Consider the following 27,006-nt stretch of genomic DNA (forward strand, 5'->3'; position numbering starts at 1 on the left):
AAAAGCAAAGGCTGACTTGTGCTACTCATTCCGAATGGCCCACAAACACCTGTTTCCTTCAAGAAGAATCCCAAACCCTTGTTAAAATGAGCTGATGACCAGTCTAACCCAACACCCTTGTTGTCTGCAAAGTCCACTTTCCAAGTTGCTGTATTATTATTTATAATATTATTCTGGTTCTCCATCTCTTTTCTCACATTATGGAGACTCACAAGCTGTCCTCTTGTGATTTCGAGATTACCAAATGGTTACAGGCTCCTTGGTGACTCAGTGGTAACGAATCTGCGTGCAATGCAGACGTGGGTTCGATTCCTGGGTAGGGAATATCCCCTGGAGAAAGGAATGGCAATCCACTCCAGTTTTCTTGCCTGGAGAATCCCATGGACAGAGGAACCTGGCAGGCTACACAGTCCATGGAGTTGCAAGAGTTGGACACGACTTAGCAACTAAACTACCAACACCACAAGGTGTTGAGGCTCAGCAAGCACTCAAACACTGATTTTGTGACAGTTTCACAGGAAGAAAGTGGAGCTCTGACCCCATCACCTAGTTTACGAGCACTGTGAGCAATCTGAAATCTGATCATTGGCACGAGGGTAAGACATCACTAAAGGGAACCCACTTCTTCATGGGAAAACGTGTACATGGAATAGAAACCTACGGCCTTCTCTAAAACTCAGCTGTAATCATCACTCACACTGTTCTCTCTTGCTCATTTAGACAGGCTGGATTTAAGGCAGGCCCACTTAGTGACACTAAATATAGCCAAAGCATGGTTAACTGTCATTTTTTTTTTTTTAAGGGAAGAACTTCTAAAGAAACCTTGTGGCCCACAGAGATGAAATATCCTTGTTTCCTGTGATGATCACAGCCATTATATCTATAACACATTTCCTATAACATGATTTGATAAACTGTTTTCTTTGAATGGTCCATATTTCTGGGTGTTTCTATTAATTATCAAAAGTTTGCCTTCTAGGAGCTGCAGTAATCATATGGAAAGAAATAGCTAATCTTCCACATTTATTTCTTTAAAAGACAGAGTTATTAAAATGATGAAGAGCTTTGATGCCAGTGGCTTAAAAGTTTTCAAAAGAGAATGCATGAAAATGCATGTGCTGAGAAACTGAATACAAAGCTTCTTTTGTGGAAGCTAGTGTGTAGATAAGCCTATGATTTGAACACCAAATTCTAGAAGATTATTTGCTGCTTATCTGATTTATAAACAAGGTGAACGCTTTGATCAGGAAACCTGGAAATGTCCTACAAGTTAATCTTTTTTTATTTTTTAAATCAAAGAACTTATAAGAAAGATCAAAAAAAAAAAAAGGCAGTGGAAGCTTTTAACTGTTTTAATTTTACAAAACAGCCATATGCCCCTAATGCCTTCACGGATATACCATTTCTTACCTCCATGCCGCAGATAGGGATGGAATGCCCATTCAGATTGGGGCTTATACTGCTTTCCACTTCTGGGTGACCCCATCCATTTCTGAGTAACTTGTTCAAGTAGAATTCACCCCAGTTAAGGTACTGGCTAGCTGACCACCCCTCACCGGAGCTCAGACTTCTACTGCTGTTGGACACCAGGTGGTGCCTTTGAGACACTTTACAACTGATCAAGAAGATATGCCACTGGCTCTTTAAAAACAACCCTGAGGGTCCAGTGGTTAAGAATCCACCTTGCAATGCAGAGAACACTAGCTCGATCCCTGGTACAGAAGGTCGCACATGCAGTGGAGCAGCTAAGACCATATGCCACAGCTGCTGAGCCTGTGCTCTAACGCCCTCAAGCCACAGCTGCTGAGCCTGTGCTCTAACGCCCTCAAGCCACAGCTGCTGAGCCCCCGTGCACCTAGAAGCCTGTGATCCACAACAAGAGAAGTCACGGCAACAAGAAGCCCGGGTGCCACAACTAGAGTCGCCCACATGTGGCAACAAAGACCCAACGCAGCTAGATAAATAAATAAATAATAATACAATTTAAAAACAACCCTAAGCTGGTCAATATTTGTTTTAAAACTTAAGCTGATCTCATTGGTCTTTCCCCCTTAAACCCAGAACTTCTAGTGTTCTATCTCTCTGCTTCGTCCTGATCTGGAGTACCTGGCATTCTTGTTTTCGAACTCCTGGGCCTCCTGTCTTGATGTCTGTCGATGATGGATTACCCTACCTCACACTTGACTGCCAAATTTGGATTTGTACTTGGCCTGTTACCTTGACCTTGTCATGCCCTGAGCTTCAGACTATCCTTCCTGATGGTCAGTGCATATAACGTAAGAAGTCAGAGTAGGAAGAGTATTTCCAGCCTATCATGCTTGCCAGCCATCCTTCTTCATAAGTGATAGAGCCATGGTTCTCATGTGAGGGTGACTGTCTCCCAGGGTACATCTGGTGAATTGCTTTGGGGGGTGTGCTACTGGTGTGTAGCACCAGCAGAGGGCAGGGATGATTCTAAGCACCCTGCAATGCACGGGATAGCACCACTCCCTGCCACCACCACAGTGCTGAGGAAAGGACACTGCACTGGATGGAGCTCGATTGAATATCTCAGGTCCAGTTCACCTACATTTAAGTCTCTGGACCAGGAAATTCAGATCCTCCGTTTCTTGTTTCTCTATTTTCTCACCCTTTAAAGCAAGCTACTAATATGTGATCAGGGAGTAGATAGAAACTTCACTTCTAATTCCAATAATACTTTTCTCATTTTAACCACTTACTGTATCTAGAGAGGCAGAGGCTCTTAAGTCAGGTAAAAATCCAACTTCCAGCAAGTGGAGCAGAAAAGTTTGATCCTTGATGCCATACACACGGTCCAAGAACAGTACCATGGGCGCCTTGTGGTCAGGGCAGAAGTTGGCTGCCATATCTGGCTCACTGACCGACCCATCTGAAAGAAACACAGAGAATGTCATATTCTCTTTTCTGTCTCCACAGTCTCAAGTGGAACACGGAGCTTGTCTGTCTATGGCTTGTTCTCCTGACAAGAAATAGGAATTTTTGAAATAATACAATGTGCTAGAGTCAGTTTATATTGGCTTGGAAGAGTTGATTGCTAAAATTTCAGGAATTTAGTGAGCCCGATATTAGATATGTCCATTATTAAAATTATGCTTTGTAATTAAGTATATATTTTAAAACATGACAAATATTCAAAGCTTAACACTTCCCAATTATTGTACTATAATCTATATTTGATTTTATTTACATGTATTGTATTTGTATGTTGGAAATTCAGTACAGCAGGGTGCTATGTGAATTCTCTGTCCAACTCTATGCTCAGCGATATCGCATTGGGAGCTTGAGGTTGGTGAGCAAATGCCAGGAGTCAGGGCTTGATTTACTGCTTTGTTCAAAGATGGCACAAAAAAGGGAGGGAGAAAAATGTAAGGCAGATTAAATTGAAAAGTATGTCATGCTTATAAGCATTGCAACCTAAATAGCACAACACTGAGGACATGCTCTTTCAGTCTTTAGTGAGTATTATCTGGTTTAGGTGAAATTTAGATCAGGAAATCATCCAAGAATTGTAACCTTATTTTAATAAAAAGGGTCAAAGATAAGGTGAGGAAAGTGCCATGAAGCAAAAAAAAAAAATTTTCTTGACGTGGAGAACAAAAAGGATCTCTAAAGGGCTTCCTCCTACAGTTTAGTTAAGACCAAAAACTAGAAAAGAGAGCTCCAGAATGATCAAGCTAAAGTCACACCTTATATAAATTCTGTACATCATAAGGCACCCTGAGAGTTGCAAACATTTAGTGCTATCCAGTCCCAAACCTAATTCAGCCCAGGCATCTATGCAGGACTCTGGGAGAGCAAGGAGAGGACTCCTTCCAGACAGGACGCTGCCTGCGTCTCCTCCCCTGAGCACTAGTGGGAGCTGTTTATGAACAGGGGAGGCTGAGTTAGTATCTCAAATATCCAGTATACTGTCTAAAAGACAGTACTTTTACGGGATACTAATGAGCGTTCTGTGTTCAAAAAGTTTGGGAAACACTGAGTTCAACATTTATCTTCTTTACCACAAGGTTTCTCAGAGGCTTCATGAAGTTATAAAATGTGATACGTTCAAGAATGACGTCACCAAGATGGGGGGAGTAGGAGACCACAAGCTTGATCTCCCCCAAAGATCAGCTACCCATGGGCAACACCAGCTTTGGGAGGGCTTTGGAGGGCTTAGGGAGGGCCCCACCAAATAAACTGCGGCAACATTTGTTGTTCACTCAGCCGTGTCCGACTCTTTGTGACTCCATGGACTGAGGCACACTGGGCTTCCCTGTCCTTCACTATCCCCAGGAGTTTCCTCAAACTCATGCCATTGAGTTGGTGATGCCATCCAACCATCTCGTCCTCTGTTGCCCACGTCTCCTCCTGCCCTCAATCTTTCACATCATCAGGGTCTTTTCCAGTGAACTGGCTCTTTGCATCAGGTGGCCAACATATTGGAGTTTCAGCTTCAGCATCAATCCTTGCAATGAATATAGTGGAATAAAACATCTGAAAGTAAGTGCACAAAAAGGGAGGGAAGGGTGACTTCATGTTGCCCGCATTCTTCAGGCTGGCCCTGCTCAGTGCCAAGAAGGAAACTCAACTAGAAAGTTTCTTTTGCCAGTTACTGAGAGTAGGGTGTGTGATTGGTTTCCAGAGCCTTCTGGGGCACTGCATGAAGGGCCAGCTTTGGTTTCACTCTACCCAGAGACTGGCAAAGCTGAGATGCCTAGAGACACCTAGGAACAAGAAAGAAGGGCAGGGGTGACCAGTATCAGCCACACAGTAGGAGATCCTGGTTTTCCAGTGACCTGCCTGCTGAGGACCCAGCAGCTTTTGCCACTGAAGAAACTAAAAGCCAGCACAGCCACCACAAAATCCAGATTTCACAGGATTCTGTCCCATGGGTTTGTGTGTGTTCACAGATGCCCAGTCACCTGACTCTCTCCCCATTGCTCCCCAGGAACAGCCAGAACCCCAAATCTGCACCAGCAGCCAGCCCCGGCCTCTGTGATTGTGCAAGCATGAGACACCATCTAGACTCCTTCAGCTGCAGGGTTACCGCCCCAGCTGTGCACCCGCACACTGCCCACCCAGCTCCGATTCTGGGCCTTCACTGCTGTACATGCACCAGGTGAGACCCAGCAGGGTCTCCCCAGGTGCCAGTGTACCCACAGCTGGCTCTGGTCTTTGCTGCTGGCCCCGCCCTTGCCACTACATGTGTGTCTGCAGCTGGTCCCTGCAAGCGTGTGTGCCACTGGCCCTGGCCACCACCACCACTGCCTGCCCTGGACCCTAGCAGCTAGACCTGAAGCACTGCTTAGGGAGCTGACAGCCCTGTCGGTCACAGAGGACCCCAGGCAGCACCGGCCAAGGACCATGCAGTTGTCAATATTGCTGACCCCAGGGGCCCGAGGCAACAAGACATCATGTGCTGTCTGGACCTGAAGTTGCCTTACATTCCTATACCAGAAGAGCCCCACCTGAAGGCGAAGGTCTTTCTTTACCAAAGTCAGTCCGTAGAGTCTGGAAAGAGGTGACTGTTTCCTCAAATGCACAATACCTATGCAAGGCTACAGGGCTCATGAAGAACAAGAGAAACACGCTCCACAAAAAGAATACAGTAAATGCCTAGTAACTGAAACCAAACAAACAGCGATGCATGAATTGCCTGACAAAGATTTTTAAATAGTTATTCTAAAGATGCTTAGAGAGCTGCAAGAGAATCCAGATAAACAAATTAATGATATAGAGAAAGCAAGAACAAAAACATGAGTTCAACAAAGTGATAGAACAAAACATTAAAAAAATTAAAAAGAACAGAAAAGAAATATTGGGGCTGAAGAATATAATGACTAAATGGAAAAATTCAATAGAGAGTGTCTTCTGGACCAAGCAGAAGAATCAGTGAATTCAGAGATAAATCATTTGAAATTATTCAGCAAACAGAAAAAAAGAATGAAGAAGGTCTACAGGGTTTAAGGGACACCATTAAGAGAAACAATTTACCTATCACTGGAGTCCAGGAGAAAAGAGGAAGAAAGAAGCAGAAAGCTTAAAGACATAATGACAGAATTTCCCAAACCTGAGGAGATATTTGGACATCTAAGTTTATAAAGCTAATAAGTCACCCTCAAATTTCAATCCCAAACCATCTTCTCGGAGACACATTATAATAAAATTGTCTAAAATCAGAGATGAAGAGAATTTGGATTCCTATCTTACACAAAAGTTTATCACAAAAGTTGACTAGAAATAGATTAAAGACTTAAAATTCCTAGAAAGAAACACAGTGGGTAAGATCCCTGATAGGATCTTGGCAATGATTTTTCTGGATATATGACACCAAAAGTAAAAATCAACAAGTGGACAAATTAAGCTAATGAGTTTTTGCATAGCAAAAGAAACAATCAACAATATGAGAAGGCAACTTACAGAATGCAATAAAATACTTGCAAACCATATATCTAATAAGGAGTTAATACCCAAAATATATAAGGAACTCAAAAACTCAACAACAAAAACAAATGATCTGACTTAAAATGGTCAAGGGATACAAACAGATATTTTCCGAAGACATACAAATGGCCAAGAAATACATGAAGAGATGCTTAACATCACTCACCATCAGGGAAATGCAAATCAAAACCACAAGGACATATCATCTCACACCCAGCAGAAAGATTATTAAAAAAAGAAAACAAGGGATAAAAAATGTTGGCGAGGATAAGGAGAAAAGGGAACCCTTGTTGTTGGTGGGAATACACATTGTGCAGCCACTATGGAAAAAGTGTCGAGTTTCCTCAAAATCACAAACAGAACAATCAAATGATCCAGCAACCCCACTTCTGGATATATAGCCAAAGGAAACAAAATCAGTATCTTCAAGAGGTATCTGCATCCTTAGGTTGATTGCGGCATTACTCACAATAGCCAACACATAGAAAAAAATAGTCTAAGTGTCCACAGATAGATGGATAGAGAAAATGTGGTCTGTACATACATAAGGACACACACAGACACACAGAGAGTAACACTATTTAGCTATCAAAGAAGGAAATCCTGCCGTGTGTAGCAACATGGATGCACCTTGAGGATATAACGCTAAGTGAAATAAGTTAGAGAAAGACAAGTATTGTACGAGCTCACTTATACATTGAACTCATAATAATTGAACTCATAGAAAGTGAGAGTAGACTGATGGTTACTACATGTTGGGGGAAGGGAGGGAAATGGAAGGTGTTGGCCAAAGGGTACAAACTTTCAGTTATAAGATGAGTAAGTTTGGGGGAATCTAATGTACAGCGTGGTGACCATAGTTAACAACGCTGTATTGTATACTTGAGAGTTACTTTGAGAGTAGAACTTAAATGTTCTTACCATAACAGCAACAAATGATAACTATGCAAGGTGAAGCATGCATTTACTTACTTTATTTTGATAAACATATCAAATCATCATACTGTATACCTTAAACTTATACAACATTATGTGTCAATTATATCTCAGTAAAGACAGAAAAATGTGGTATATCCCAAGGTTTCCCAAACTTATTTGACTCCAAACCCCTTGTTAACATGTACAGCAATTAGCATGCTTTACCAAAATGTCTCGCGGAACACCAGTTTGCGAAACACTGCAGCAGCAGCATGCTATCTTTCCACCTTTTCCACCAGCCAGGAGGAAACTAACTGGATAGCAGATGGAGTGACATGGAGAGCCTCTGTGTTTTGGGGAGAGTATAAGTTTTGTAATGTTAACACAGACTGATGCCCAATGTCAGAAGAAGCAGTGGAAGAAGACCCTTTATGGTCCATGGCCGTGAGGCGCATAGCACTATGGCCAAGGGAGCCTGAGTCAGACCCTATCCTTCCATTGCCCCAGCTGGCTGCACAGTTTGGGGGCACAGAGGCAAAGGAGATGGGAGGTTTGGAGAGAGCTCTTGTTGGTGCCAGTCCATCAGCCTCCCTCCAGACAACTGGAGTTCAGAAGACAGTGAGGTCTCGGCAAGCCATATTTATAGGACATGGTGTAGGGAAGTCTCAACCCAAAGGAGCAGAGGAGACAAGCAGCCAGCTGGAGCTGGGAGGAGAGAACTCCCCACTGCCAGAAAAAGAGCAAGATCCTGTCCCTGTGAAGCCTGCCCTGCAGTAGGAGGCAGGGAGGACCCCTGCACTGCACACAGGGTCCTGCTGCGAGTGGGTGGCCCTGGGGAGGCTGGCAGGACTCAGTCTTCAGCCATTCCCTTACCTTTGTTCAGGGAAGGCAGTTTCAAGGGGATGCTGATGATTCCAACCAAGTCCTCGGTGGGAACCAGGGAGCGCAGGATGGACCTGATCCGGATGGCTTCTCCCTTCCCTGTCTGGATAAGCTGCAAGGTAGGGTTGGAGAGTAAGATAAATGAAGTTCCCATATGCCCACTCCACCCCACCTTAAAAGTTTGGGCAGTAAAATTATTCTCCTTGTAGGGGGATGGGTTGGGACACTTTTGTGTCTCCCTAATTGTTCTAGACATGGGTGGCCACAGAAAAAAAGAAGCACTTTCTCTTGATTTTCTAGAAGAGGTGCTACTGAGGGAATAACTCTGGCCAAGGAAGGCAAGTGGATTCCTTTGCTGTGATAGCAACAGCCGTGTAGTCTCCGCAGTGACGGCAGCCTGTTGTTGAGTCTCAGTGTGACTGCAGTCCTGGGAGCTCTAGGTAGCCATGACAAGTGTGGTGACAATGTGGCCATGATTCCAGACCCTGGAATTCTGCTCAATGTAGACATGACTTAGGTGTTTTGCTTTCCTAAAAAAGTTTGATTAATGCTGAGAACAGGGCAACAAGAGGGATATAGATGATGTCAGAGAGAACTTCAGAATCTCAAGGGAGTTATTTGGGAATGGATAGCCTGATTCTTATGGCCACGGTGGGCATGTACACAGCCACATCCTCCTGGATGTGGGGGCAGCAGGCACGCTTCTGGGCACAGGCTCTTAGCTGGCAATGGAAGTGTCATGAGCTCAGGACTGAGCCTACCTAGGAGGTAGCTGGGTGACATGCTGGGACACAATGCTTGCAGAATCAGAGACAGGGGGACACCTATGTGTGACCCTAGCTATGAGCACAGCTGTGAGTGATGACTGCATCATCCCTTCCCCTTATTCACACAGGAAGGGCCATGGGAGAAGTATGTGTATGTGTTTATGAGGTTGAATCTGAGGGGCAGTAAGCAAGGAAGAAACTCTCTCCCAGGTGGGGCTCTGAGGGTTTAGCTATCCCATGTGGCCAGTCTTCCTGGGACTAGGCAAACTGTGTAACCTGCTTTGTGAAGAGATGACAGGTGATCAAGGGAACTGACCCCCCACCCTAAGACAGAAGGACGCCTGAGAATTTCCCTAGCTCCCTTTCATTTTCCTTTATTTGTTTAACAGCACAGAAATGGAAAGATTTGCCCATGTGGGTAAGGTGCTAGTTCCACAGTAGGAACTAGAAACTATTACAAGTTAAGAATTCTGATCAGCCTCCCCTTTGAAGATTTAGATTTTCTTTTCTCTACAGTACTTTTCTGGAGAAGGAAATGGCAACCCACTCCAGTATTCTTGCCTAGAAAATCTTATGGACAGAGGAGCCTGGTGGGCTACAGTTTATGGGGTCACAAAAGCACACAGTACTTTTACCCTAGATTCTTCCATACCGGAAGAGTTCCCCTAAACCCTTGTAGATGGATTTCCAAACAGGCTACATTGTTAAGTAGATAATACATGACATACAGGAAGAAAGATAAGAGTTTATGTTTTAATGCAGTATCTTTCAAATTGTAGTCTTGACCAACTAGTGGGTTATAAAATCAGTTAGTGGATTGTCACCAGCATTAAAAAGCATGAAATATATTAGAATAGAGTAGAAACTATTAGAATGCAGTATCCATAGCAAGGATAAGTTTTGTTTCTGGACATATGTATATTAGGTTACAATGTAAATGATATTAATTTTCTCAACAAGTTTGTTTGGATCAAATTGTTACAGAAAAACCCAAGTGATCTTGTTAGCCCACCCCAAATTTCTTACTATGGTTAAAATAATTTTTTTGGTCAAAAGAATTTGAAAGCCATTACTTAAATCAATGCTATCTTTTCATTAGCACTAAATACAACATACCCACTGTTATCTTGGCTGTGACCAAATATATAACCTCATCAATACCAGAAACCACTATTTATATCATCCTAGTCTGCATTGCAAGTACTTTTAGGAGACACTGGCATAATCCAAATGCAGTGAACACTGTGGAGAGAGCACCTGAGCCCTGAATGAACAAAGTTCTATTACACAGTTACCAAGTACTTTTAAAATAGAAAGAACTATCTTTTCTGTTTTCCTACAAGCAGCAATTATTTCCTCTCTCACTTAATAATGTGAGACTTTATGAGAAATAAGGCCAGTATGTGTCTCCACCCTCAGCAGAGATGAAAAAGGGAAGGTGAAAACACAACTTTGAATACACAAATTCAGTTTGAAACTGAATGTTTGAGAAGACATCTCATAAAAATAGAATCATCTTTTCCAGTATATCTGCAAAGCTTACCGCTGGGAAATAACCAAACATGAATCGTGACTATCTTCCTGATGCCTAACACCATGGTCATCAAAAAAAGATTTTCCATGTGGAGTGTCCTGACAGAGACAACCATGAAATCAAGTTGGTCACATTGTGACCAGGCTGAGGTGCAAGAAAATGTAATTTTTGGAGGCTTCTGAAACAAGAATATGTAGCAGATATGCCCTACTAGGGTCACAGAGAAATCATACAACACAGAGATTTTCCCAGGAGTCATTCCTCAGAAAGCTGTAGAATCAGGTACCAGAGGCAGAAACTACTTTTGATTTTGGCTAGAAGGAATAGAGAGAAAGGCACGTTCACACATGCCAGGGACAGAAGAAGAAATGACCTTCACGACATCTACCATGTTCCTGATTCAAGTCCCTCAAAGCTGCTCTCTGGGCACTTATCACTTACGTGCATCTCAGGAGCACAGCGGCCCAGCAGGTCTATAAGAGCCGAATAAAATGACATGATTGCATTGCCCATGTGCACGATCTCTTCTTCATCATCATCGTCCTCTGTGCTGCTGAGACAGAAGCGACACAAGGAGCTGTAAAGAAGTCATGCAGGTGGCACCATGCTCGAGACACGATATGGAAATACTTTCTCTGCTCACCCTGGGCATCATGCATCCTTTCCACTGGACTCTTTCTCTCCCCCCAGATGTTAATGAGGTGGTTTAACTCAGCAAGCTCAAATGACCCAAATATACTCCCATGAACTTAACTGACATGAGTGGATCATGCAGACTACACTCACTCATGGAGCAGCACTGTGACCCCCAAAGTGAAAGAAAGTGAAAGTGAAATCTCTCAGTCGTGTCCGACTCTTTGCGACCCCGTGGGCTGTAGCCTACCAGGCTCCTCCATCCATGGGATTTTCCAGGCAAGAATATTGGAGTGGGTTGCTATTTCCTTCTCCAGGGTATCTTCCCCACCCAGGGATTGAAACCGGGTCTCCCACATTGTAGGCAGACGCTTTACTGTCTGAGCCATCAGGGAAGTCCAAAACATCTACCAACCGTTCCATCATTTTCCTGCTAGGCAGACATGGAAAGCACATTGGACAGGAGTCAGGAAGGCCAAGTTCAGGCCCTGGCTCTGATGCTAAGAAGCTATATGACTCTGGGCCTCAGTTTTTCTCAGGTTACATGAGGAAGTTGGGATAGCTTATGTTTTGGGTTCTAATTCTACCAGATCACCTACCAGAAATGATGACCAGAAAAAAAAAAAAAAGAAAAGAAAAAAGAGCCCCTGGCTGGAGTTATATCCCAAGCTAGGCTGAGTTATATCCCTTCTCTAGATTCTGGGGTCTAATTTAGAGGCCGTGATAAAAGGGAAATGGTCACAAGACATAGTGAAAGGAAGGTCACAAGGCCGATAATGTACTAACTATATCTTTAACTGTTAAATTCCAAGATTAGTAGAGCTGTGATTTTTTCACATTCTGCAGCTTTCTTTTTACCCCAGGAATCAAATCAGACACTTTCAGAAGAGGAAGTGGAGGTTGCTCCTTCTTTTTAAAAGTATGAGAGGTATGAGGTGAAACAGTGGGATTCAAAATACTGAAGGGGACAGGCTGGAGTTAGACAGTGACTGGAGCCCGTTGGTCCAGGCCTCTTAGCCTAGATACAGTTTCCTCTGGTGGGGATGCCACAGGGAGGCATGGGGGTGGGGTGTGGTGGGGGTTGAGCTTGCGACTTCTGGATTTGCCAACGGACCTGACTGGAGAAGGGGAAACGGAAGGCAGGGAAGATAAGACTGATCATGAAGCTTACCGGGAGAGTCAAGATAACAAGCTCACAAAGTGATCTAAGCTGTTTGAGCAACAGCTGTAAGGAGCCTGTGCTTCTTCTACCAGAGAGAGGTTATCGACACTTGCTTTATCATGCATGTACTGAGAATATTGGGGAGCTCACCAACCATACGGAGGCGGGAAGGCAATTCTATTCACTTACACTTCCCTCTTGTAGCCCTGTGAGGGGAGGTCGAGGGCTGGGTTCTCAGAGATCTTAATGGCGCCTTGCATGGCCGCCAACAGACCGTTTCCTCCTTCACCCCGCAGGGCGGGGCCGAAGCACTCGGGGCGTCTGATGAGCAGCTTGACCACGACACTAGCATTTTCTTCCACACTTTCACCTAAGGGAAAGAGGCATTTTTACCATCTCGCTGGAGGGGACAACCTCAGAACTGATTTCATTTTTTTGGCCATGCCATGCGACTTACAGGACCTTAGCTTCCCGACCAAGAATTGAACCTGTGTTCCCTGCAGTGAAAGCGTGGAGTCCTAATTACTGGACTGCTGACAAAGTTGCCCAGAATTGATTTCTAACTGATAAGGCTGGAAGAACAGTTTTGGTTTAGCTTGTCACATACTCTTAAGATTAGTAGCTAATACTGATGCAGAGGAAGCTTTGATAAATTAGGTCAGAATCTATTTATCTGAAGTAGTACAATTAACCAGTATTAGAACAGAGTCTTGCTTCTCAGTTCAGGATTTTATGCCATTCACATTATTTCAGTATATTTAGGTCCTCAGAGGGCAAGAAATAGACTACTGCATCTACCATGGATTACTGATTAATTCACAAGTGACTTAGAGAAAGAGGACCTTTATGTCTTTATTAACTCCCTTGGGGTGCTTATTAGGTATTTCCTTGCTTCCTTGAGGTGAGGTAATAGGGTAACTCAAGCTGGTGTGTTTCGGTTAGCATCTGGAGAGGTGACGTGCCTCAGCTGTTCTCTCTGGGGTATGTCTCTCTTGGGGATGACAATGTTAGTCGCTCAGTTCTGTCTGACTCTTTGCGACCCCATGGCCTGTAGCTTTCCAGGTTCCTCTGTATCATGGGATTTTCCAGACAAGAATACTGGAGTGGGTTGCCATTTCCTTCTCCAGGGGATCTCCCCAACCCAGGGATCCAACCCGAGTCTTCCACATTGCAGACAGATTCTTAACTGTCTGGGCCACCAGGGAAACTCTCGGGGATGGACCTCAGGGCATTTCTGAAATCATTTATCTGGGTAAGAATCTACTTGGTAAAGTTGTCTTAGTTGTTCTTAGAATTGCTCTGTGGGGAGCTAAAGACTGGATGACTGTGTTTGCTGGTATTTCTGTTTGGAAGAAACCGTAGATAACCAAGACAGGGTATCACTTCCCAAAGAAGTGATTAAGCAGTGAACTGCCACATGTAGACAGGGATCGCCAATGCTTCTCAGAGTCAGTTTTAAAATCCAAAGTAGTTTTACAGCTTGTTCAAACAATTTCATGAGACATACTTTCTGTCTCAGTGTCTCATACAAAATCTTAACTTGCGTCTGAGAATTCACCCCTGGGCCAAACCTCAAAGACAAGGCTTTTTGACACTGTGTACTGGATGAAACCTGAAGAAAAATATTTTTATAAAATTACTAGATATTATTGGAGGATTCAATTCTATAATAGAGGTTGCATCTTGATACGCTGTTGTATTAATTATTTATCCTTGCATTAAAAATTATCTTCAATCTTAACAGGCTAAGACTAACTATTATCTCATAGTTTTTGTAGTTCAGGAATTTGGGAGTGACTAAGCGAGGCAGCCCTGGCTCGGGATCTCCCATGAGGCTGCAGTAAAAATGTCAGCCAGGGCTGCCGTCTTCTGAAGGCCTGACTGGACGTGGAGTATCAGCTTCCGTGCTTACTCACATGGCTGTGAGCAGGAGGCTTCAGCTCCTCACCGTGAGACCTCTTGATAGGGCTGTTTGAGTGTTCTCATGACATGCCAGCTGGCTTCCCACAGAACAAAGGATCCAAGAGAGCGCGTCAGGGAGAAGCCGCGACACCTCTTACAACCTTGTCACATACTGTCACTTCTACTATATCCTATCCATGAGAAGTGGTTCACTGAATCCAGCTCGCACTCAAAGGCAGAAGAAGTAGGCTCCGTCTTTTGGAGGGAGGTACAAGGAAGAATTTAGAGATGTATTTTAAAACTATCACAAGAGTTTAAGTTCTGTGTAATGAACATTTTTATGAATCAACTTACAATGGCGCATTAGAATGGAAACCTATAAAGCTTGGCTTTTCCTCTAGATTTTTAGCAAATCCCTGTGTGAGTAGGCACACTGCACCAGCTCACCAAGTCTCATTTGTCCTGTTGAGATACTCGTGCCTCTTCTAGTTTTAGGGTGAGTCCATTAGTCTTACTCATGTGCAGAGATTTCTTCCATCATGTCCACAGCATTAGAAGGGCTGAGCTTGCTTCCAAATACTTGAAATTAACTTGGTCCCACTCAAACTCACATGTGAACACACTGCTGTGTCTCACAGCCCTGGACAGTCTACCAGTATTCCTGGTCTAAGCGTGGCCTGCTGACATCCTTTCTTATCACTTGACCTTCTATACCACAGGTAAAATCCAAGATTGTTAAGTTTACACCAACATAAGTTTTAGAACCGTGTAATTAGATTCAGAATAGAGTTTCATTAAACTGAATTTATACAGCCCATCAGCATGCATTCACTATTTTATAGCTCAAGCCTTCAAGAAGAGACTACATTTTTTTGTAAAGAAGTTTTTCTTCAAGTTTCATCTAATATAGTATCAAAACAGCATTTGTTTTTAACTAAACCAGAATCCACGTGAAGAAAATTCTCAGGAGATGCTGAAAGGGTAAAATAGTCACAATAATGATATGGTGGAAAGAATCAGGAAGGAAAGGAACCCAAGGGGAGGTTGACATTGTACTGTTTACAGAGGAGTTCAGATAAAGAAGTGATGCTAGTTCTAAGGACATGTTTTCCATGAGGTCAACCTAGCATTTATACACGATAGAGATTATTCACAGAGAGATACTTAAAGAAAAGCACCAGGAGAATCAGTATATTTGAAAGCAAGTATTTTTAGTTATAGATGTAACCCACAGTTGACAACTTTAAAATATTGTTGGCCTTCAACACCTTTCAGGTAGCACATATATCTACACTCCCAGTTGTCATTTCCTATTACAAGAATAATGAAGCTAAAACTTTGACATTTTAAGTGTCAAAAATGGAGGAAAAAATTCAACCCTATTAGTCAAGCTTATTTAAACACTGTGCTCAGATTCTCTCAGTTCTCAGAATGGAAACACTTATGGGTCAACCCTTGTCTTAACCAGTATGCTGAAATTAACTTTGTTCTTTCCAAAGTGATCAGTGTCATGAAGCTTGATGGAACGTGGACCACAGTGTCCAAAAGGATTTGAAGAATTAAGACTGTGAGTTCTGTATTGAGTTTGCTATTGAAATTCATTTGCCAAGGTAGCCTTATTTTATCTGAATCTTATGTCTTCAGTTCAGTTGCTCAGTCGTGTCTGACTCTTTGTCTGAGAGACCCCATGGACTGCAGCATGCCAGGCTTCCCTGTCCATCACCAACTCCTGGAGCTTGCTCAAACTCATGCCCATCAAGTCAGTGATGCCATCCAACCATCGCATCCTCTGTCGTCCATTTCTCCTCCCACCTTCAATCTTTCCCAGCATCAGGGTCTTTTCCGATAAGTCAGTTCTTCGCATCAGATGGCCAAAGTATTGGAGTTTCAGCTTTAGTATCAGTCCTTCCAATGAATATTCAGGACTGATTTACTTTAGGATGGACTGGTTGGATCTCCTTGCAGTCCAAGGGACTCTCAAGAGTCTTCTCCAACACCACACTTAAAAAGCATCAATTCTTCAACACTCAGCTTCCTTTATAGACCAACTCTCGTATCTATAAATGACTATTGGAAAAACCGTAGCTTTGACTAGATGGACTTTCGTTGGCAAAGTAATATCTCTGCTTCTTAATATGCTGTCTAGGTTGGTAATAGCTTTTCTTCCAAGGAGCAAGCATCTTTTAATTTCATGGCTTCAGTCATCATCTGCACTGATTTTGGAGCCCCCCAAAATAAAGTCTCTCACTGTTTCCATTATTTCCTCATCAATTTGCCATGAAGTGATGGGACCAGATGCCACATCTAAGCTAATTAGGTTGGCTGGTACAATGGATCCAGGAAGCTATAGCTTGATCACTGGATATTGGTCATCTGTGGGGGATGCAGAGAGCACTCTGCAAGAGGAAGGAACTGAAGTGCAACCATTGATGCTAATTGGAGAGGGGACCAAGGAAAAGGATTTCTGAAGGTTTTGCAAGGTAGAAAGGTTGGTCTGATTAGAAGAGAAGAGAACAGTCTCTTCTAATTACCTGTAGCTCAGTAAGCTGGGCTGCCAACCAAATCCCAAGGGAGAAGGGGAATACTGATCTTGAAGGCATTTTTCAAGGGAAAGAGAGATCTGAGGTAAACTAGTTTTGCCCAAGGGCTTACAACAGTGTTTTTGCTGGAGTTCCAAATGAATAATAAGATTAATAACGGTGCACATTCACAGAGCTTCTCTTCAAAGTCTCTCAACACTGCCTTCGTATTACCACCTTGTTTTCAATGTTCCTGAGAAGTTAGATGGAAATGGAATGATTCTCTCCGTTTTAATCTTAAGCAGTCATTCTCATCACAGGAATGATTAACAAGAGTATCATGATTGCCCATTGCTTTTCTTACTGTCTGTATTCTAACCACAATTCCTATTTTAAGTTCTTTTGCTTGGAATGCTCTCTTCCTTTCCATTCCTTTGACATAAAACCTTGACCTATGCAATTCCATTTTGCCCTTGAGGATCAGCTTAAACTTGAAAGTTCCAGAGGATGTAATCCTCCAAAACGCCCCATCTTATTTCTTAAAGCATTGTACACAAGTGTAATTAATGAATGTTTTGGTATCTGTATTTTTCATACTAGACTGTATATTTAATGAGAACACGGTCCATGTCTGAATTATCTAACCTTGTACGCTCAAGCCTCTTGTTAATGTCATTTACAGGCTTGAAAGGATCAAATGGAATGCTGAGGGTGATTATCCATCACTGCATTACCAACGCAATTATCAGCTGTTGTTTGCAAGAACTGAGGCTGTCCATTTCCTAGGATTATAAATTTGACAACAAGAACAAAATCTTAGACATTTTAATCTTAACCATCCCCAGTCATCAATACCAATCACAATGAAGAGTGGTTATTACATTTTTTATGACTCTAAAGACATGAATACAGAACCAGCTGATTCTTTTAAGCATCTGTACCTACTATGCCCTTCAAAGCTAACATGCTAAATTTGTATTCTTGATCCTAAAAGACCTTTTTTTCAGCATTATTGAGATATAAATGTCATACCCTAAAAGGTTTCTGGCTCCCAGCTCAGCGCCTCTCAGTATGCTCTCCCCTGACTACTCTGTTAAACTAGGTCCGTTTCTTTCCTCAGGATGTTGTTCAACATCTGCCTTCTTCCCCAGGCATTCCTTTATTCCAAGATTCCAACAAGCACCATCATTTTTGGCCTGCCCACAGCCACATGTGTCACTATGGAGGTGGGTGCAGTTGAGTTTTTTAGTATGTATATAATGATTTTGATCATTTTGCTTCAGTTTGCTCTGTTTGCTGCTTTGACTTTCAGTGACTTCAGGGTAGAGCTTCTCATGCATGTCTCCTGTCACTTCTCACAGCCCCTCATGCACTCTTCACATGTCACACGACGGACGTCCGAGTTATGATCAAGCTGCCTAGGGAAACAGATTCAGTAAAGCTGGACACATTGTGTTTTCAGATAAGTTTGCAGCCTGAGGAAGACACACTAAAATGCTCCAAGGACTCTATGGAGGCACAGATTTACTTTCCCCCTTCTTTTTCTTCTTTGTTTTTGGACTGTGCCACATGGTCTGTGGGATCTTAGTTTCCTGACCAAGGACTGCGCCTGGACCCTCAGCAATGAAGGCACCAAGTCCCAACCACTGGGCTGCCAGGGAATTCCCCTTCCTCTTGCGGATCTGTAAGGAATCTTTTCCTACTTGGTATCTACCTTAGGAAGGGATTAATCACACACCCAGACACATCTGTGTCTAGACAGGCTATAAAGTTTGTAATTGCTGGGTTAATAGAAACCTCTCAACTTTAGTCCTCCCAGAGTTAAACACAACCCAAGGTTTCCCAGCAAGCTAATAAAAATAAAGTGGAGAAAATTATATGCTTTAAGAAGTTCTCTTAAAAACAAATCTTGTTTAAGAAGATTTAACACCAACATTAAGAGAAACTACTAAAATAATGTTAGAAAAGAATTTTCTAATTCTATTATTTTGATATAGCAAGAGCTTTTGATTTGGCTTAAAAAAAATTATTTTTAAACAAACACTAGCACCAAACAGAAATTAAACAATTCCAATTTTTGATCAACTCAAAGGAGAAAATGCTGTTTCTCCTTGTTCATTAGGGAGACACTGTTTACAAGACAATGCTATATAATGGTTTGAGTGGAGTTTGGCCTCTGGAGCCAAACTGTTCTGGTTCAAATCCTCACAAATGTCTACTAGCTGTGTGATTCTGGCAACGGTACTTATTAATGGCTCTAAGCATCAAGGTGTTTATCCATAAAATGATGACAATAACTATATCTAACTCACTGGGTTGTTATATAAATGAACCAGTTTGCACATATGAATCCCGCTCTCTTCTATGTTCTCCCCTGGACAGTCTGTTCTTACCATTTCAACTGCGGGTGACCTGCAGGCCCAATTGGTCCCAATCTGTTGCCTGATTGATCTCTATTCTATAGCCTCAATTTGGGGCATCTCCATCTGGGAGGTCACACACTGCAAAATTACTCCCCAAAACACACAAGCCCATGACCCTCCATCTCCATCCACTTTGTCCTTCTGACCACCCTTACTTCTTTTCTCCCTTAGATCTCTAAGCTCTAAAGTGACCTGTTTTTTTCCTTATGTCAACATACCCAGGACCCAGCCATTATAATCCTCACTACCAGCGAGTCCTATAAATTCTGTCTCTATTATTTATTTCACATGGATCTCCTCTATCCCATTCCCATCACCGCCATTACAATTCAGAAACTCATTATCCTAACCTGGGCACAGAAGTTCCCAGTGGTTGCCAGTCTTTCTTCTGATGAAAAGGTTTCCCAGTTCTCTGCACACTGAATCAAGACTAAACTCTTCAGCTTGGCACTTCAATCCTCCCCATCAGAGCTGCCTGCCTTCCTTTTACACCTTGTCTCTTAGCACTGTCATCTGTGCATCTATCCTCCAAGACCAGCTGATCACTGTGTTTTCTGAGCACATGTGCTTTAGCCCTCAGGCCACTGCTCAACTGGCTCCTCTCCTGTATCTTAGCATCTGGAAATCTGACCCTTCAAAGCTCATCACTAATATTACCTCCCCAAGAGGCCTTTTCTGATCTCAACAGGATGTAAGTGTCCCCTCATGAAACCCACTAGTACTCTGTCCCTACCTTACTCTACTCCTTATCATAGTGACCTCTGTCCATGTCTGTTCCCCTTAGTAGACTGTCAATTCTTTCAAAGCAGAAGCCAATAATCTTTGCCAAAACCAAATGTGACCTTCACATGATAAGAGACATAATAAAGGTTAAAGTGCACATAGCTTCCTACTGATGGTCTAATAGATTTTCAGGAGTTTACTGCGTTATGAAATTGTACTGTAGAGTATATTAAAAAGGCATAAAACAATCTGAAAGCAAAGAGGGTGGACCGAACATATTCAGAGTTTAGTTGAATATGGTTGTACCACATAAGCAAAAGCAAGTGTTGGAATTCGGCCATCCAGGTAAGAAAACAGCCAGTGGATTCCTCAACCTTCATAACCCAAGTAGACAGTCCCACTAATTGACTCATAAAACCCTTGATCTTCCTGTGAAGTTGGCCGAGACGAATAAATGGGTCTTTCCTGGATCTGGTATGTATCATACAGTCTATTTATAGAATTTGGTGGCCCCACACAATTGCAAATGCTAGTAAAGTAATCCTCAAAATTCTCCAAGCCAGGCTTCAGCAATACATGAACCGTGAACTTCCTGATGTTCAAGCTGGTTTTAGAAAAGGCAGAAGAACCAGAGATTAATTTGCCAACATCCGATGGATCATGGAAAAAGCAAGAAAGTTCCAGAAAAACATCTATTTCTGTTTTATTGACTATGCCAAAGCCTTTGACTGTGTGGATCACAATAAACTGTGGGAAATTCTGAAAGAGATGGGAATACCAGACCACCTGACCTGCCTCTTGAGAAATCTGTATGCAGGTCAGGAAGCAACTGTTAGAACTGGACATGGAACAACAGACTGGTTCCAAATAGGAAAAGGAGTAAGTCAAGGCTGTATATTGTCACCCTGCTTATTTAACTTATATGCAGAGTACATCATGAGAAACATTGGACTGGAAGAAACACAGGCTGGAATCAAGATTGCTGGGAGAAATATCAATAACCTCAGATATGCAGATGACACCACCCTTATGGCAGAAAGTGAAGAGGAATGAAAAAGCCTCGTGATGAAAGTGAAAGTGGAGAGTGAAAAAGTTGGCTAAAAGCTCAATATTCAGAAAACGAAGATCATGGCATCTGGTCCCATCACTTCATGGGAAATAGATGGGGAAACAGTGGAAACAGTGTCAGACTTTATTTTTGGGGGGCTCCAAAATCACTGCAGATGGTGACTGCAGCCATGGAATTAAAAGACGCTTACTCCTTGGAAGGAAAGTTATGACCAACCTAGATAGCATATTGAAAAGCAGAGACATTACTTTGCCAACAAAGGTTCGTCTAGTCAAGGCTATGGTTTTTCCAGTAGTCATGTATGGATGTGAGAGTTGGACTGTGAATAAAACTGAGCACCAAAGAATTGATGCTTTTGAACTGTGGTGTTGGAGAAGACTCTTGAGAGTCCCTTGGACTGCAAGGAGATCCAACCAGTCCATCCTAAAGGAGACCAGTCCTGAGTATTCATTGGAAGGACTGATGTTGAAGCTGAAACTCCAGTCCTTTGGCCACCTCATGTGAAGAGTTGACTCATTGGAAAAGACTCTGATGCTAGGAGGGATTGGGGGCAGGAGGAGAAGGGGGCGACAGAGGATGAGATGGCTGGATGGCATCACTGACTTGATGGACATGAGTCTGAGTGAACTCCAGGAGTTGGTAATGGACAGGGAGGCCTGGTGTGCTGCGATGCATGGGGTCGCAAAGAGTCGGACATGACTGAGTGACTGAACTAAACTGAACTGAACTGATGAATCTTTAAAATCAACTCAAAATCCCCTTTATTACCACGATAACTCTGCATTAATTTGGGATATTCAATCATCTGGACTAGAAGTAAGACAGGCTATCAGAGGATATTCTGATACTGGCCGCAGAGGAAGAAAATGGTAGTTTAGCAATGCTGATGATGAAGACATAGTAGGTATGGAACTTGCAGAGGGAAGCAGAAAACCCAAATCCCTGAAAACTTGTCTGGACAAGCCCTAGGGGGACAAAAGACAAACATCTCAAGGTCTGTGACCAAGTCAAGAAAGGGAAAAAACCGGGATACTGGAAACCATTCAAATATTAAGAACAGAATGCATTATGATGTAGGAAAATAAGCAGGGGGTTGGGGAGAAGGAGACAAGAAGAGCACATGGCAAGACAATGACCGTGTGATACCAATACATTTTTAGGTGAATTCTCATAGAACAATCGGCATGACTGCTTATTAGCTGAAATCCCTCTCTGCAATCATTTAACTAGCGCAGCTAGGTTTGTTAGCCAGAAACTCCAAAATGGGAAAAGGGAGAAAGACTGTAACTATAATGTAAATACAAGTAAGCTAGTATTACTATCATAACACAATTTTGGAGACAAGGTACAGTTTTAAGAAACTACTCATTTTATGCAATATTCAGCATATTCAGTTCAGTTCAGTCGCTCAGTCGTGTCTGACTCTTTGTGACCCCATGAATTACAGCATACCAGGCCTCCCTGTCGATCACCAACTCCTGGAGTTCACCCAAACTCATGTCCATTGAGTCGGTGATGCCATCCAGCCATCTCATCCTCTGTTGTCCCTTTCTTCTCCTGCCCCCAATCCCTCCTAGCATCAGAGTCTTTTCCAATGAGTCAACTCTTCACATGAGGTGGCCAAAGGACTGGAGTTTCAGCTTTAGCATCATTCCTTCCAAAGAACACCCAGGACTGATTTCCTTTAGAATGGACTGGTTGGATCTCCTTGCAGTCCAAGGGACTCTCAAGAGTCTTCTCCAATACCAGTTCAAAAGCATCAATTCTTTGGTGCTCAGCTTTCTTCACAGTTCAACTCTCACATCCATACATGACCACTGGAAAAACCATAGCCTTGACTAGATGGACCTTTGTTGGCAAAGTAACATCTCTGCTTTTGAATATGCTATTGAGGTTGGTCATAACTTCTAAGGAGTAAGCGTCTTTCAATTTCATGGCTGCAATCACCATCTGCAGTGATTTTGGAGCCCCCAAAATAAAGTCTGACACTGTTTCCACTGTTTCCTCATCTATTTCCCATGAAGTGATGGGACCAGATGCCATGTGAATGTTGAGCTTTAAGCTAACTTTTTCACTCTGAATGCCTGATGAACTATGGAATGAGGTTCATGACATTGTACAAGAGACAGGGATCAAGACCATCCCCATGGAAAAGAAATGCAAAAAAGCAAGATGGCTGTCTGGGGAGGCCTTACAAATAGCTGTGAAAAGAAGAGAAGCGAAAAGCAAAGGAGAAAAGGAAAGATATAAGCATCTGAATGCAGAGTTCCAAAGAATAGCAAGGAGATATTAAGAAAGCCTTCCTCAGTGATCAATTCAGCATATTAAACTAGTAGAAATGCAAAGTTTGTGTCAACTTGGAATTCAGTATAAATGAGAGGCGGTTTGCATTAAGAAGAAGAATATTTAGGGTTTCTTTTGCAATTCTTTATTTTTTTTCCCTACTGGGAGTTTAGTTACCTTTAACAGCTATCAGCTCTTCCATGTTTTTATTCATTCATCCATCCATCCAATCATCCATTCATCCATCCAACCATTCATTCATCCATTCAAAACTCTAAGAATCTAGATACACACTTGCATTTAATTCTGGGAAACAAAGATATTAACAAGCGCCCTCTTTTAGAAGAAGAGGTACGAAGAGGTGACAAGCCCAGGCCGATGTAGTGAGCTCCTTATAGGCTCTGGTCCTAGCATTCAGGACTCTCTCCACTGGATTCCACTCTTGATCCTTGTCTAGCCTGATTGTCCTAGAGGTTTTTCTATCAGCTGCCACCTACCTATACAATCTACCGTGTTTATGGATAGGAAGCAGTGCAAAGAATTTCCTTTTCCTAGTACGCACTGTGATTGTGCCATCCTAGGTCTGAAAGGCATGGGAAACTGAGACTCACTGTTCACGAAGACGGCAAACCTCAGGAAGGACAGGTAGCGCTCCCCTTCAATGGGGTTCCAGCCGACATCAGGGTATCCTTTGGCTAGAAGCATGGGGCAGCTCTGTAGGCCACAGCCAGCCAAGTAGGTCACCACCTGCCAAGAACAAAACAAAAGTTAAGTGAGTTTTTTTTTTTTTAATGTAAGTTTTTTATATAGTTGGTAAGGCATGCACATTTCTGGGAACTGAAGGGCTTTCATTTCTCTAGAAGCTGGAGACAGCCCACTACTTTCCAAGTAAATAATTTAGCAGATTTGAAATTGGAACCTTCTACTCATTTTTGTTTCCAAGCAATTGACAAGACTGATGATTACTGCTATGTAGATATAAGCCATATGCTATGATTTCCCGGTTCTGGCAAGAGGGACATGGCATTTAAATGTAGGCCTAACTAAGGTTCCCCCGGGGGAGACGACGGTGGATGCAGGCTGGGCCTGTTCATTTGACCATGGGCTTTCAAAACCAAAATGTTCAGTCACTGGTTGACTGGGTAGGCCCTCCTTCTTCTCTACAGACTTCCCCGGGTACCCTCTCTCTCCTCTCCCTCCCTCCTGGTCTCCCTTCCGAGGGAGACTCAGGGTCCCGGATAAGCAGTTATCATGTGAACAGGTGAATGTGGCTGAGGGTGGGCTGCTGAGCATGGCATCCTGGGGCACTATCTTATCGTGTGAGAATCACTACCTAACTTTAAATACAGGTGTCAGTTAGCATCATATCACCTAAATGAAAGCTGAGGTATTTATTGCCGTTTAAATGGATGAATAGCCAAGTCTGACTAAACTCTGTCCCCTCAGAGGCAGAGGCCAGGAATGCCCAGGACATTCACATAACAGCAATCACGTAACTTGCTGCTGGGTGCACAGCTCCTGAGTTCATGTGTGTATGGGGTGGGGCGGGGTTTGTCTTGTTTCTGTTCCAATCACTTCTTACTAAAACCAGGACGTGTTCCAGAACATAAAAAACTGTGTCATGTTTCTCCGCTGCTTGAAGCCCTCCAGCAGTTTCTGTGGCTTGAGGCTCTAGAGTGAGGTCCCACAACATCACAGGTAACAGAACGGCCTCTAGAGCCCAGAGCTTTCGACCCCGGCTCTGACACTCGAACCCGATGACTCCGAGGATGTTGCCTCATCTCTCTATGCCTCAGTTTCCTCTCCTATAACTAGGGCAATGATAAAAAGGCTTGTCCTAAGGATCACGTGACTTAATTCTGAGTGGGGCCTGGCAGTGATTCCACAGATGTATGGACCTCTGCGGTTTGCAGCAATGGCAGCATAAGGCCCATTCATTTCTGTTTCTCCTCCCTCCTACAAGCTTCAGGGCTCTGGTCACAGCCAGCTTTCTGAAGTTCAAGCACACCATGCTCTCTTCTCTGAAATTCAAACATTCCTGGCACATGTTTGTCTTCAACATGACTGAGTAGTTTCTGCCCACCCTCAGGGTCACCTCTTTGCTGAGAGCCCTTCCCAATCCCCTTGTTGGGGTCAGATGCCCATTCCTAGCTGCTCCCAAACCCACCACACAGTGGACAGCCCTTTCCTTGTCCCCCTCCTCCTGACTAGACGGCTCCCCTCCAAGCTGAGAAAGTGCATTGTCAGTCTCGTCAGCTGTCCAGTCAAGGAAACAGTGAAGATGGGATAGGAAGAAGGTGAAGGTGTCTGTGGAGCTGGCAAGTCCTGTCCACAGGAGATGCTGTGGTCCTAATTATCACACGGCTCCCAGGACTCACATCCCGCCACACTTTCCTTACACGCTGAAGAAGTTCTGATGAGGCTCAGCCTTTGGTCTGCTTTTCCTTGGCTTGGCTGCGCTATAAGCAGGGGAGAGCAAGCATAGCACCTCCCCAAGGCCAGTTACCTTCTCGAGGTCTGGCTCCTCTAAGCCCAGCGCTAACTCATTGTTGTCCATCACGGAGGAAGCGGCCACATCCAGTGGGGTGGATCCTCTCATGGAGGGGGAAGCTGAGGAAGAAGGAGAGAAGGGGAGAGAGGGAGAAAGAGGCCACCCGGTGCTGAGCTGAGGTTGCAGTGCCCAGTAATGGCCAGGAGAGGTCAGCAAACACAAAATTTGGAAACATCGCTGTCCTCAAGGGGGGGCTGACAGCTTTGTTTTCTATCCTTCCTCCCTACACTTATTACTGACGGTGAATATAGCTTAAGTTAGAAAATCAGTTCATAGGAGCACCTGGGACCGTGTATTTTCAAGTGCTTTTCTAACATGGAAGTTCTTGGGCCCTTGTTTGGTGATCATTCAAGTCTCAGATGTCACTTGATAACCAAGCTCACATAACTTGGTCATTTCTGGGGTCACCACCTAGAATTTAAAAATAACCTCAACTCTTAGAATTATATCAGCTCACCAACATTGTCTTTCATTTCCCTTTGGTTCTTAGGCTAAAACTGAGAAAAACTTTAGGTGGCATTTTATAAAAAGGTTGTGTAGTCTAAGCTTGTTGTTGCTTAGTCCCTAAGTCATGTCCAACTCTTTTTGCAATCCCATGAGGTTGCATTTGAGAAACAGGAAACCTGAGATTACAGATTTCATGTGCACATAATGTATTTGCGTCTTCCACAAATTCATTTAGTTTATGTACAGAAGAGTGAGTAAGGCAAGTGCGTGCATTGGTTTTCTAGCGGTGGTGTTGGGTTTACGCTGTTTGTCCATAGTTGCTCCTGGCCTGTCTGCCTTGCAGCTATGAAAGCACTGGCTGGTTAGCTGATGGGACAGGCATGTAGCCTGCAGCCAGCCTGCCAAGAAGGGATTGGATCCATGACCTTGGTCTTATTAGCACTGCTCCCTGGTCCGCTGAATGGGCTGGGAGGTGCTGGATCTCCAGACTACATCCATAATCTCAGGTAGCATTTCATGAACCCCGGGTCCCCAGAGAGAGGAGGCAAAACTGTGTGACTATAAACTGTGCCTAAGCCAAAACAAATCTGTCATCATTACCGTCACCACGGCTGGTTGGCAGTGACTTCTCTCCTTAGGTTGGAGAGCAGAGACATATTATTATTATTTCACATGTTTTGAGACCAGGCAGGATTCCTTCTTCTATTTAAAAATACCATAGCACACATGTGACTTCTTTCCTTTTA

At 43.3% G+C, this 27,006-nt stretch overlaps 1 protein-coding gene across 1 annotated transcript in view; it reads right to left on the reverse strand.

The window, feature by feature from the left end:
* RYR3 (ryanodine receptor 3) overlaps window positions 1-27,006 on the reverse strand; it is a 558,656-nt gene that overhangs the window by 116,360 nt on the left and 415,290 nt on the right. Inside the window, exons 42-47 of the mRNA XM_015473104.3 lie at window positions 25,769-25,872; window positions 23,874-24,009; window positions 12,533-12,713; window positions 10,990-11,098; window positions 8,239-8,359; window positions 2,721-2,890 (exon numbers count right to left, since the gene is read on the reverse strand). Of these exons, the coding sequence (XP_015328590.2) occupies window positions 2,721-2,890; window positions 8,239-8,359; window positions 10,990-11,098; window positions 12,533-12,713; window positions 23,874-24,009; window positions 25,769-25,872 (821 nt within the window). The remainder of the gene's footprint in view (window positions 1-2,720; window positions 2,891-8,238; window positions 8,360-10,989; window positions 11,099-12,532; window positions 12,714-23,873; window positions 24,010-25,768; window positions 25,873-27,006) is intronic.

The sequence above is a fragment of the Bos taurus genome, chromosome 10, assembly GCF_002263795.3.
Source record: "Bos taurus isolate L1 Dominette 01449 registration number 42190680 breed Hereford chromosome 10, ARS-UCD2.0, whole genome shotgun sequence".
NCBI lineage: Eukaryota > Metazoa > Chordata > Mammalia > Artiodactyla > Bovidae > Bos > Bos taurus.